Source organism: Scyliorhinus canicula, chromosome 15 (assembly GCF_902713615.1).
Source record: "Scyliorhinus canicula chromosome 15, sScyCan1.1, whole genome shotgun sequence".
NCBI lineage: Eukaryota > Metazoa > Chordata > Chondrichthyes > Carcharhiniformes > Scyliorhinidae > Scyliorhinus > Scyliorhinus canicula.
The window spans coordinates 15,176,958-15,191,158 of NC_052160.1; the positions used below are offsets into that span (position 1 = coordinate 15,176,958).

Here is a 14,201-nt window from a genome sequence, read left to right on the forward strand (position 1 = left end):
CAGGTCAGTTGGTGTGGGTCGCGAAGGTCGGCCGGTTGGTAAAAATAGGTCCCCGGAAAAAAAGTTCGATAAACACTGACTTAAAGGCACCAGGACCTAGAATAAAGCTAGAATAAAACAGAAAATGCTGGGAAAACTGCAGGTCTGGCAGCATCTGTGGAGAGAGAAACCTCTTCTCCAGAGCAGTACAAAAGCTATATTCGTTCAAGGCATAGGTCGTTATGTTTGTTATTATGTTCCCCTGCACTGTGCGTGTTATCATAGAATTTACAGTGCAGGAGGAGACCATTCAGCCCATCGAGTCTGCACCAGCCATTGGAAATAGCACCCCACTTAAGCCCACACCCGTAACCCAGTAACCCCACCTAACCTTTTTGGACACGAAGGGCAATTTAGCATGGCCAATCCACCTAACCTGCACATCTGTGGGAGGAAACCGGAGCACCCGGAAGAAACCCACGCAGACATGGGGAGTTATGTGCTGTAAGCTTGTAGATATGGGTTACCTTCTTCCTGAAGCTTGGGTGTGTCCTCACTCTTGTTCACTTGAAAACTTCTGTCTTGTTGTAAACGTTCCTCTGGACCCACCACCGGATTATCTTCCTGAAGAACCTGTCCATGTACAGGTGGAGGGGATTCACTCTGCCGCTCGCCCACCGCAGGTGCGTGTTGGGAAAACATCAGCTGTCCTTCTCCGTCTTCTCCCACGGGCTGCTCGTCTGGCTGGCTCGCTGCTGGTGCGAAGCCTGGATCTTTAACGTCGCACGAAGAGCTGAACACCTTGCAGCTTCTATCTGCATTCCGATCTTCATCCTGACTACGTTCAGCATCCGCCTCTCCTGATCCACTCTCGGGGGATTTGATTGATTGTAGGGAGCCAGCCTTCGTTTCATCCACTGTGCTGCCTCGAGGTTCTCTCAAATTGCAGCTCAACTCAGAAGGTCCATCTCCTGCATGAGGAATTTTAACTGGAAGCCCGTGGCCAACAATTTCACCTTCCATTTCCTCAATGGTTCTTTTTCTACTTCCAGTCAGTGTCTGCACATTACTTGAATGTACAGTGACATTCTGTCCAGTAGCGGCCTCCAATCCACGCTGCTTACTTCCTTTCTCAGTGCCTGCTGTGCTAGAATCGGGCTTTGTATCATCTTGATCTCCTTCAATGTCTTCCATACTTTCCTCATCGTTTTCTGCACTAGATTCTGTCCTACCTTTGGGGGCCACATCAGTAGGACTCGCTGGCCCGGTGCTCGTGGTGCTTTTACAGACACGGAATGGATGAAGCAGCCATGGGTACCCGTGCGTTACAGCAACCAGCCGCTCTGTCAAGCCACCAACTTCCACTATTTGGTCCAACGCAATCAAATCCTGCAAGACGGGAGAAAATATAGTGCCGAATGAAACGTCTTAAAACTGAAAAATCACTTTTCCTCAAGCTGCTCGACAGACTTATAAATCCAGCCTTTGACAAGAAATGAGCAGTAACTCTAGCCCATCATTTTAAATAGCAAGGAATGATATTAATTTCCAAAATGATTTGAGCTGACCGATGTTTTCCATCACTCCACCAGCAGTGTGCCTCGGACCCAAAACTCTGCAATTCCCAAAGAAAAATGCTCTCTTTTAAAAAAAAAGACTTTATTGAAATCGCACTTTTCACAAGTACCATGGGGGCAATTCTCCGATATTGGGCCCAAGTGTTCGCACTGTTGCACCGGAGAACCAGCGCAAATGCCGCTGATTCTCTGCACCTCGTAGAATCGTGCGCCGGCGTCGGGGCGCGGTTGCGGCAAATCTACGGCCCGGCACGAGGCTCGGAGAATTGCCCCCCATATGTCTCAAAGGTTTTGAAGAACTTTGAAGGGACTCTGTGGGAAAGACGGCAGCCAATTGTTGCGCAGGAATCTCCCACAAATATGAATAGATGTGGCGGTGACCAGATAATCTGTATTTTTGTGATGTTGATTGAGGGTTAAACAGTGGCCAGGATCCCAGGGAGAATGCCCCCCCGTTTTCTCTCAGAATAGTGCAATGAGATCTTTTACATCCACACAAGCTGGCTCGGTTTGAAATCTCATCAGAAAATCAGCACCGGCAGGCGCCCCCTCACTGCTGCATTGGAGCGGCAGCCTTGAATTTGTGCTCAAAGACCTGGAGTGGGACTTGAACACAAAACCTTGCGACTCAAAATGCTACCAAATAGGCTACGGCTAAAGATAGGCCTCGGGGCTTTGCTCTTTAATCAAGCTTTTGGACACCTGTTCTTAAAGCTCCACATCTGGCTTAGAATCAAATGTTTAACAATGTCCCTGTAAAGGACTTGGGGAACTCTGACTACTTTAAAGGTGCTATACAAGTTCCTGCTGCTTTTTTTTTAAGGGAGGGTCTACTCTGCCCTAGTTTACAGTTTTGTAAATTGAAACGGTATCGTAAATAACTGGACAAGAATGTCTAAGGTATTGTTGCTGCTGCTGCTACTGTGTGCACATGAGGCAATTGATGCCTAATTTAGCTTTGCCCCATCCCAATGTGTGGTCAGGAATGCAGGATGATCAGTTACAATCATTAACGACTCCGCAGCTCCCACCAGTCACCCCTCCCCAATCTCCTCATTGTGATAACTGACAAGTGGTAAACTTGCAGAATTAGCTACTTAGGCAGCATTTTACAGATGGAGTTCTGAACCATAGCCAGGAGGTCTCTTTGGCACTCAGAAGAAGGAAAAAAAAAAAATGATTTCAGGAAAGATCAGGTTGAGCATCCCTTATCCAAAATGCTTGGGGCCGCCTGCGTATTGGATTTGGGAATTTTTAGGATTTCAGAATATAATGTGCATGTGCGTTGGGAGCTGCGCATGTGCGGCACAGGTTGCGAACTGCGCATGTGCGGCATGGGTTGGGTACTGCGCATGTGAGACACGGGTTGGGTACTGCGCATGTGCGACACGGGTTGGGTACTGCGCATGTGCGACACGGGTTGGATACTGCATGGCATGCATTGGGAACTGCGCATGTGCTGCATACGTTGGGAACTGCGCATGTGTGGTGCACGTTGGGAACTGCACAGCATGCATTGGGAACTGCGCATGTGCTGCACGCGTTGGGAACTGCGCATGTGCGACACGGGTTGGGTACTGCATGGCATGCGTTGGGAACTGCGCATGTGCTGCACACGTTGGGAACTGCGCGTGTGCGGCACGGGTTGGGTACTGCATGGAATGCGTTGGGAACTGCGCATGTGCTGCATGCGTTGGGAACTGTGCATGTGCGGCACGGGTTGGGTACTGCATGGCATGCATTGGGAACTGCGCACGTGCTGCACGCATTGGGAACTGTGCATGTGCGGCACGGGTTGGGTACTGCATGGCATGCGTTGGGAACTGCACATGTGCTGCACGCGTTGGGAACTGCGCATGTGTGGCACGGGTTGCAAACTGCGCACGTGCGGTGCACGTTGGAAACTGCTCGGCCTGCATTGGGAACTGTGCATGTGCTGCACGCATTGGGAACTATACGGCACGCGTTGGGAACTGCGCATGTGCGGCGCTGGTTGCAAACTGCGCACATGCGATGTAAATTGGGAACCTGCGCATAGCCCAAGGACCTTCCCAGAGCATTGTGGGATTTCCCACTCTTGACGTCATGTCGACACCTGAAAAAAAATGCGGATATGGAATTTTTCTTCCAGTTTGTGGAATTTCAGATGAGGAAGCTCAACCTGTAGTAACCACATTGTTAGACATCAAAATGATCTCACTACATATTTGAAAAGGTCATTGAATAATACATTTTTTAAAAAATGACCACATAACCGTATTTTTACATCACTCGTATTTGTCATTGTGAAGAAGTTGACTAATGCAAAAGGAAGTACGACCAGGTTAAAAAATTCAGGTATTATCTTAACCTACTTCTTTTCTGATAAAAAAAATAGGTTAAAGGGATATGGGGAACAGGCAGGGATGTGGATTTGAGACCAGGAAGAGATCAGTCATGATCTGATTGAATGGCCGAGCAGGCTCGAAGGGCTGAATTGCCGACTTCTGCTCCTAATTCCTATGTTCATACTGGGCTTGTCAGCAAGTATAGGATTTACAAATGCATAATATCACGATTGATTTCAACTTGGAAATGTTTAGTCACCCAGCAATTGGATAAATGCCCCTCAAAAATCACAAATACGTCGTATTTAAGGCAAACCTGCAGATACTGTTTCAAAGTCCTGGTCCTTCCATTCAGCACATCCTCATACCGAACACATTTCTTGCCGAGTTCCACTGTCTCCAACCCAAAGCTAGAGCATGCTTCAACTTCCCCGGCGATTTCCTGCATGGCTGCCATGTCCTCAGGGCTGTACCCGAGTTCCTCGACAAGCTGCTTCTTAACGTTCTCTCCAACATACACATCAGTGCCGGGACTGAACACCTTTGTGAACGAACGAGGAAGAGCATCGGGCCCTGATGCAGTTTTGGACAAAGTAGCTGAACCTGTTTTGAGTACAAGGCATTAGAAGCTGTTTAGGTTTGACAGCACTTAACAAAACAATTGTCGTAGAAACATAAACCCTTCAAAAAGAGGTAATGTTTAGGAATAAAATACGTTAAATTCTGAAGAAAACAAAAAACTTTTCCTAGTTGGTTCTGAAGAATGATAGTCTCCACCGTGCATCATCCTGATGTACATCAGGCAGTGCGGACAAAACATTGGACATAGAACATACAGTGCAGAAGAAGGCCATTAGGCCCATCGAGTATGCACAGACCCTCACTTCCACCCTACCCCCGTAACCCAATAACCCCATCGCGCCTTTTTGGACACTAAGGGCAATTTAGCATGTCCAATCCACCTAACTTGCACATCTTTGGACTGTGGGAGGAAACCGGAGCACCCGGAGGAAACCTACGCAGACACGGGGAGAACGTGCAGACTCCGCACAGATAGTGACCCAGCGGGGAATCAAATCTGAACTCTGGAGCTGTAAAGCAACATTGCGAACCACTGTGCTACAGTGCTGCCCTCTATCCCACAGAATACATAAACTATCCCACAGGATACAGAAAACTCTCATTATCACTAATGATGGTGAGATCACTAATGATCCACTTGGGAGTCAAATTAGTAACACAGGTACAGTACCCCAAATCCAGCTGTCCAAAACCAAAACTGTCCAAAAACAGGACACTTTTTCTCTGAGGGCACGACTCAGTATTTATATTTTTATAATTTTAGAACAATTTTATCATTTTCCTTGCTTGTTTGTATGTTATCACATGAAATAACTTTCATTACTTGTGTCTCACTGGTGTGTTGCCACCTCTGCCACCTGCTCGCCAATGTTAAAGATGGTCGCCGAGATTGCTCTGCGCTTGCAGAGTCGTTCACACGTGCACAGAGCGGTCGCTGACATCATTCTGAAGCAGCAGAATTAGAAACCTGACCCATTTTTTTTAACCTGTGAAAGTCTGTCCTTTAAAAAAAATTTTTTTTTTTTTTTTAATTAAAAATTTAAAAAAAAGTACCCAATGATTTTTTTTTCCAATTAAGGGGCAATTTAACGTGGCCAATCCACCTACCCTGCACATCTTTGGGTTGTGGGGGCGAAACCCACGCAAACACGGGGAGAATGTGCAAACTCCACACGGACAGTGACCCAGGGCCGGGTTTCGAACCCGGGTCCCCAGCGCCATAGGCAGCAGTGCTAGCCCTGTGCCAGCGTGCTGCCCTCGTGAAAGTCTGTTCTTGTCAAACTTGCAACAAGACTAAGATTAAAGATGGAAATACTTGTTTACGATTGGGTGTAGGAGCAAGTGTTTAACGAGTTTCGGGGATGAACTGCCCAAAATGGCTGTCTCCTCAGACACGATAGTCGCTGATCATAGCTTCACATTGACGAAAATGCACAATTTAAACAGGCAATCCACTATCCGGGAAAATCTGAAATTGGACATGCCTCAGTCCTGAGGACGCTGGGTTGGAGGGACTGTACCGTGATTCAGTAGCTGGTGCCACATTGAGAAAAAAACACATGGGTTTAAAACACTGAGTTAAGATCAAGGCAATCAGTTACAGAGCACACCAAATTGCTAGTGGTGGCAAACTGAGTTTTGTCAATAGGGTATGTTCACTCTAGTCATTCTCTATGCCTCTAAATTGCACTACATCACTGTCACGGTGTGGTACTCCATCTAACGGTTTGCAGGAAAATGACTGGAATTTGCTATTAAGCCTATTTATTGGACTGGTTTTATTGAAGCTCTTGTACGCTGGGGCCCTACAGCACAAGTAGTTGTCCCCTTGGCCATTTAAAATGGATTTTTTACCTACCATTTAATGAATCTAGTTTGACCTTCTACACAACTTATATATTCACCTGCCAAAGATACGGGATTCACATTATGTCTTAGGCCACACTTGGAGTATCGTGTTCTGGTCGCCACACTACCAGAGGGATGTCGAGGCTTTGGAGGGGCTGCAGAAGAGATTTACCAGGATTTTTCCTGGTATGGAGGACATTAGCTATGAGGGGAGGTTGAATAAACTTGGTTTGTTCTCACTGGAACAAAGGAGGTTGAGGGGCGACCTGACAGAGGTCTACAAAATGATGAGGGGCATAGACAGAGTGGATAGTCAGATTTCCCAGGGTAGAGGGGTCAATTACTAGGGGGCATAGGTTCAAGGTGCGAGGAGCTAGGTTTAGAGTAGATGTACGAGGCAGGTTTTTTACACAGAGGGTAGTGGGTGCCTGGAACTCACTGTCGAAGGAGGTGGTGGAAGCAGGGACAATAGTGATGTTTAAGGGTCGTCTCGACAAATACATGAATAAGATGGGAATAGAGGGATATGGACCCCGGAAATGTAGAAGATTTTAGTTTAGGCAGGCAGCGTGGTCGGCGCAAGCTTGGAGGGCCAAAGGGCCTGTTCCTGTGCTGTACTTTTCTTTGTTCTTCCTGATGGCTCCAATTGACGATTAAAACTGCAATGACAAACTAGCGGGCCGAAAAGCTAACAACCTTCACCAAAAATACGAGGAGAAAAAAAAACCCCCAGTGGATATAATTAATTAATTTGGTGCAGCGAATCCACTAAAGCAATAAACCCTGAAAATCTTTGCAATTCTTTTTATTAAATTGTGGTCATACATCTGAGCCCACCTGTCTGTCCAGCTGGGCGCGCTGCAAATACAGTTGTCAGGTGGTGCAGGTAATCTCGCACATTGTAAAGCTTGGATCGTATGATAAGCTTCAGAATAAGCAACATTTACAGCAACGCCGTCATCAACCCCTTCATCAATTACTCAGGGGGAGGGGAGCGTTCAAATTTCATTTGGGGGTCACATGCATGTCGTGAAAAGTTAAACACGAAGGCACAAAACAACCATTTAGAAAGTGGGGGGGGGAATCTACATAATTTAGGAGAAAAGAGCGAGAGAAATATTTAAATCAACAGGATTCAATGACTACATTAACACAAAAAGATTAATAACTCACCATCGTGGGTACTCAAGCATCCATGAGCTGGTGTTGAGCGGACTTTTAACTTCACTTGGCACGAGTTGACTACAATGTTATCATTAGGGTTGAGGTTGCGTGTGCTGACAATACCTGGTGCATAATACCCTCTCATTAGCAAGTAATTGGTATGCGAAGCCTGAGGAGCCTTCACTTCAAATTTGGGCTTGTTTCCCGTTTCTTCCAGTTCATCGTCCACATAGTCATCTATGCCTTCCTTCCCCAACCTACAAATGCCAAAACAGAGTTGAATCAAGCCCCCTCTTCCCACAATCAATCCCAGGCTCAAATTATTGCACTTGCAGCTGGTGCAACACAATAGCCTGAAGTGCAGATCTAACAGCCATAAATTGTCTACGCTTTACCAGTTTCTCACACTTTCCCTTGTTCTTATCCGAATTCTACAATACAGCAACAAAATAACACAAGAGTGTGCACAATAACAAGACGAAAAGCTGGGACAACCATCACATTTCTATATAAAAGCAAATTACTGCGGATGTTGGAATCTGAAACCAAAGAGAAAACTTTGACAAAGTGTCATCTGGACTCGAAACACAAGCTCTTTTCTCTCCCAACAGATGCTGCCAGGCCTGATGAGATTTTCCAGCATTTTCTCTTTGGTATCACATTTCTATATTGACCTATACCACTTGCCAGCCAGCCACACATTTCCATTCTGCACATGTTGCCTATTAACAATATTTGTAGTTAGCAGCACTAGGTTATTTTGCCCATTTTCTTGCTCACAACGATACATAGACTTTATGGCGCCTGCTCATCATCAGACTCATCGGTGCTTCAGACGAGGGGCGAAGGCGGGATGTCCTCGCCGTTGCCTCGTTGCTAGCCCAGAGTCGAGTTCTGCTTGGGTGGAGGCCTCCTACTCCACCCAGAGTCTTGGGCTTGGTTGGGTGACCTTTTCTACATTTGGAGAGTCAACTACACCATTAGAGGGTCGATGGAGAGGTTCTACCCAAGATGTCAGCCATTCATTTCCCTTCTCAGGGAGCTAGTCACGGTCAGCTGTTGGGTGGTTTAGTTCTGGACAGGTCATAGAGTAATCAGTTCAGGGTGCTCTTCGTGCAACATGGCTGACTTCCTATAATTTGTTAATTTTTGAAAAGATACCAAATTCCCTCATTGCTGTTTTATTTATCTATTTGGACTATTCCATTTTTTTTCTGGCGGAAAACAATTTTGAAAAGCTGTAGCGGGCCAAACAGACGCTAAAATATATTGAGACTTCTGATTATCAATGAGGAATCAATCTGGCTCGCATAAAAACATTGGCGTTAAAAAGTTAATTCTGATGTTAAATTCAGATCCCTCACTCAGCTCAAAAAGTATTTGAGAGTATTGATTAGAAGTGAGATACAAATAACAGTAGGATTTACAAAGGTGCACTGAATTAACACTAGGTATCCAAAATGCAGTGGTGGATTGGGGTTGGGGGTGTGTGGAGGGAAGCCTTTACAGTAACCAGACCCCCTTACCTTTTTATCACTTCATTATCTACAAGCGTGCTGTCCACAACCACAATCTGCTCAGGTATTGAGACATGGAAAGAGAGCAGGCCAAGGATAAACAGGGATATTGTCGCTACGCAGTAGCCGCCTTTTCCGTCCAAAGGGTAGGTGACCATTTCTGTCCCAGCAAAGGTCTCTTTATCCTGGAACGAGAAGGTGTTGGGCAGGTCTGCCTTTCCCGCGTTCTTCAACTTCTGAACAAAATGATATGATTCTGAACAGATGTTACTGGGAAACCGCCACATGAAGTTCCTAGAACAAACCATCCAGATGAAACGTTACAGGGGCTGAAGAGTTCTCTGAACGCAAAACAAAGCCACCAAGCATCGACCGTGCAGCAAGGGCAGCTTTGCAACAATCACATCGATTTCTCTTTTGTGGATGCTATGCTGCACAACTTTGACCCACACAGAAGTTCAATACTTGAAGCTGTAAACCATTTGAGGTTTGCCATTTGGAGCAAACTTTGAACAACATTCACATCGTGGTTTCAATTTTTAAATTAAATTTTACCCCCCAAAATTAAGTGGGTGCAATGTGGATTCCTAATTCACTACACAGAAGCAACTCACCACCCAAACTAAATCCACTTTGCATTCATTGTAAAAACTAACATTGACAAATAGTTGGAGATTGGCGGTTCCATTTGTAAAAGCGTCACTGCACACCTGTAGTACGCCTGTGATAGTTGGTAAGACATTGGCGCAAAGGGCAATGCTCGGCTCTTCTTGGGACCCAACGCTTTGCTGACCCTGCGACGGTTGACCAAGCTTCGCTGTTGAAACTCGAGGAACACTTTCACCAGGACTTCATCCTTGTACTGTTTGTATAGGTGAAAAGTCTAAGGAAATAATAGTTTGTACAAAATTACAAGACACAATTTACACCAAACGCATACTCCATCCTGATTTAACACAAGTTGAATATGCATAGAATCAAATCAGCCTTAACATTCGACAGCAAGGAATGTGGCTCATTTTCTCAGTTGGACTAGACAGTGATGTGGAGATGCCGGCGTTGGACTGGGGTGAGCATAGTAAGAAGTCTTACAACACCAGGTTAAAGTCCAAACAGGTTTGTTTCAAACACAGCTTTCGGAGCACTGCTCCTTCCTCAGGTGAATGGAGAGGTATGAACCTCTTCATACCTCTCCATTTAGCTGAGGAAGGAGCAGTGCTCCGAAAGCTAGTGTTTGAAACAAACCTGTTGGACTTTAACCTGGTGTTGTAAGACTTCTTACTGGACTAGACAGTGATATTGTAATCTATTATTTGTTTTTCTCAAATACATTTTACCAGTGGTACATTCTTCAGTCTTTTAAAAGCAAAGTACTGTGGATGCTGGATTTCTGAAATAAAAACAAAGTGTTGTATAAACTCAGCACCATCTGTGGAGAGAGAAACAGAGTTAATGTTTCGAGTCCATATGATCCTTGAACAGAACGGAAGGGAGGCAGAAATGTGACGAATAATATGATTGTAGAGGCAGGTGGAAGTGGTGGGACAGAAGAGAACAGGGGGGTAGGTCGGAAAAGGAGAGATTGATAAAGGGGTGTGTGTGTGTGTTAATGTTGCTATTAAGGATTGAAGAGTGTGAATAGCGGCAAAAGGTAAGATTGCGAGAAAAATGGAACAACACAGGATAGGGGCCATGTGGGAAAAGGGATAGGATCAAGGTAGAGGGGAAGTACACAGTCTTCAACAGTCTTTGTACCAAGCCAACAAGGCAGCAGGGAGGAGAAAAGAAAGAACGCAATAGGATCTTTGTGTATCAGAGAAGTATTTCGGCGGGATTCTTCGTTTATGAGACTAAGTGTTGACGCCAACACAGAATCCGTCGACTTCCATGACAGCAAAACTGGCGCCACACCTGGACTGATTCTGCTATTGTTAAGGGGCTAGCACCGGGGCCACGCGGAACACAATCGACTCCAATGAGAAACGATGCGGGATTCATGGGTTTCACGATTGACACTCAGGAGGCTGACAAGCTGCAGCCACACATACACACTTCACTCCCCACATACACACACCCATACCAACAAGATGGCAGTAAGACACGCAGTCCCACATTTTGCAGAGCTGGAGAACCTCCTGGACACTGTGGAGGAGAGGAGGATGACCCTGTATCCCAGTCAGGGAAGGGAGGCTGCCAGCCATCACCGTTCACCGTGTCTGGGCGCAGATAGCAGAGGTGGTCAGCACCTTGGACAATGTAGTCTGGACCGGCCAGCAGTGCAGGAAGAAACTTCACAACCTGCTCAGGGCGGCCAGGGTGAGTAGGCAGCACCAACCACCATCCCTCACACATGTAACCCGACTCCAGAGAGGGTGGCCTGACCCCCACCTTGCACCACATGCCGGTACCCATACCGGTCGTCATGGCCGGGTGCCCTGGCCACTGGAGCCACCAGCTCTCCACCCCCTGGACTGTTGAACACGGTCATCTTCTGTTTCTAACCCCCCCTCCTCCAAAAGGCCGCACGCAGCCGCTGGGAATGGGAGGAGGCATGAGGGGGGACCACTCACCATGGCAGAGCAGAGGGCCCTGGACGCGGTCGGCGGCCTGGAGGAATGGGAGGTCGCGTAAGTGGAGTTTGGCCGAGAGCGAGGAAGTTAGACCCTGCTTAGGTGAGGCTCCCCATGACACGCGTGCCAACTGCCCCCCCCCCCCCCCACACAAACACCACCCACACATCATCCTCACCCCCACATAACGCTCACCCTAAAGCGCACCTCCCCCCGCCACCGTGGTCTAATCATGCGTCTAGTCTTGCGACTTATAGGACCTGCTGAAGATGGGGCGGGTCCATTTGGCTTCCCCCACCCCCAGTCAATGCCACAGCAGCCCTCTGCCCGACGGTCATGAGACCCCGGGTTCGGGTCAGAGGCTGACATGTGATTTTCCATCACAGCTGTCTCCAACACCCTCCACCATCCCAGAGACTCTCACCTCGGCTGGGCATGTTAGTGAAGAGGCTCCTGGGATACTATCTGGAGCTCACCACACAGCTGATCCGGAACAGCAGGTGGAGGTAGGAACACCCGAAGGGGCGGATGGTCGGAGGGCAGGCCGACCAGAGGAACTAACTGCCTTCCAGATGGGTTTCAGTCTCCTTAGACAGCAGCTTCTAAACCCATGACTACTACCATCCAGAAGGACACGATCATCGGATCCATGGCACCAGCACCACCTGGATGTTCCCCTCCAAGTCACTCATCACCCTGACTTGGAAATATATCGGCCATTGCTTCACTGTCATTGGTCAGAATCCTGGAACTCCCTCCCTAACAGCGCTGTGGGTGTATCTACACCAAATGGACTTTAACGGTTCAAGAAGCAGCTCAGCACCACCTTCTCAAGGGCAATTAGGGATGGACAGTAAATACTGGCCTAACCAGTGACACCCATATCCCATAGAAATGAACTTTAAAAATAAGTGCTCAGCCTAGTTACCGTACTGCTACTGTACGACATTTAACCTACGATTGATACAGCCTCTGTTATGCGAATCTATGCAGTGACTGCACAGGGTTCTAAGCCAATCAGCAATATGACAAGTGAATTCAATTCAGTTCTTGCAAGGGCCTCACGTGCAGATTGCCACCCCCAAACTAGCCCAGCAGTTCTGCAACTCAGTTCATTAGACTAGTTAATGCTGCAGTATCTAAGATTTAACTGGTCCAACGGTTAACCACCTTAACCAGCAAAGCTGCTGGCAGGGCCGCTACATTTTTAACCAATTGGTTATTCATTATTCAGTACCATTACAGGGACAGTGATAGACGGACAGACAGAGTAGCTTGATAGCGATGCCCTCCATATGTTACTGAGCCGGAGTACTCCCGTCCGAGTTGCGAGATTCTGGGTTCAAGTCCCACGCCAGGGCTCGAGTACAAAAATCAAGGCTGACGCTTCGATGCATTACTGAGGGAGAGCAGCATTTTCAGAGATGCTGGCTTTCAGATGAGGTGTTAAACCGAGGCCCAATCTGCCATCTCAGGTGGATGGAAAAGATCCCATGGCACGATTTTGAAGCACAGGGAGTTAACTTTGGTGTCTGGTCAATATTATCTTTCAGCAAGCATCACACGAACGGATCATCCTGGCCATGATCACGTGTGTTGTTTGTGGGAGGTTTGACCCACCATTTAGCTGCTGTGTTTCCTACATTACAACAGCGACTGGTCTTCAAAAGTACATGATCGATTAGAAAACATTCTGAAGGGCAGCACGGTGGCCTAGTGGTTAGCACAACCGCTTCACGGCGCTGAGGTCCCAGGTTCGATCCCGGCTCTGGGTCACTGTCCGTGTGGAGTTTGCACATTCTCCCCGTGTCTGCGTGGGTTTCGCCCCCACAACCCAAAAATGTGCAGGCTAGGTGGATTGGCCATGCTAAATTGCCCCTTAATTGGAAAAAATAATTGGGTAATCTAAATTTATTAAAAAAAAGAAAACATTCTGAGACATTCTCTTCTCATGTAACGTACTGTATAAATACAAGTCTTTCTTTACTTAAAACATTAAGAAGTCGGATTCCAAATTAAAAATGCAATATGTTTTCAAAATAGTCACGCGAATTTGAAACGAGGCTTAGCTACAAAAATACCTGAAATGACTGGCACGATTTCATCTGTGTATCCGAGAGAGCCAGCGTGCTCTGAATGAAATTCTGCAGGACCAAGTAATGAATATCATCGGTGCTGTAAAACAAAAAAAAAAGCTTCAAATCCATGATATTTATACACCCAGTACATTTATCTACAACTCACTTTATGCTCCATCAATTGGTCTACTGTATTTGCTGCTCCCAACGTGGTCTCCTCTACATCGGGGAGGCTAAACGCAGACCGGATGACCGCTTGGCGGAACACCTTCATTCCGCCTGCAAACATGACCCCTAACCTTCCAGTTGCTTGCCACTTCAACTCAGCACCTTGCTCTCGTGCCCGCATGTCCGCCCTTGGCCTGTTGCAATGCTCCAGTGATGCCCAATGCAGACTGGAAGACCAACGCCTCATCTTCCCATTTGGCACTCTAACAGCCTTCTGGACTCAACATTTAGTTTTAAGAACTTAACTGGGATCTTACCCCACCATCGCGACCGCCTCCCCCACCTTTTGTTCCCTTGGCTTGTTGCAATAAAACCCCACCCTTCCCCCACA

At 47.0% G+C, this 14,201-nt stretch overlaps 1 protein-coding gene across 2 annotated transcripts in view; it reads right to left on the reverse strand.

The window, feature by feature from the left end:
- Positions 1-14,201, reverse strand: part of LOC119978110 (general transcription factor 3C polypeptide 1) — an 81,172-nt gene that overhangs the window by 8,809 nt on the left and 58,162 nt on the right. For both annotated transcript variants that reach the window (XM_038819506.1, XM_038819507.1), the window contains 6 exons: positions 13,646-13,739; positions 9,705-9,877; positions 9,004-9,288; positions 7,487-7,734; positions 4,200-4,486; positions 507-1,368 (listed from right to left, as the gene is read on the reverse strand). In XM_038819506.1, coding sequence (XP_038675434.1) covers positions 507-1,368; positions 4,200-4,486; positions 7,487-7,734; positions 9,004-9,288; positions 9,705-9,877; positions 13,646-13,739 — 1,949 coding nt within the window. The remainder of the gene's footprint in view (positions 1-506; positions 1,369-4,199; positions 4,487-7,486; positions 7,735-9,003; positions 9,289-9,704; positions 9,878-13,645; positions 13,740-14,201) is intronic.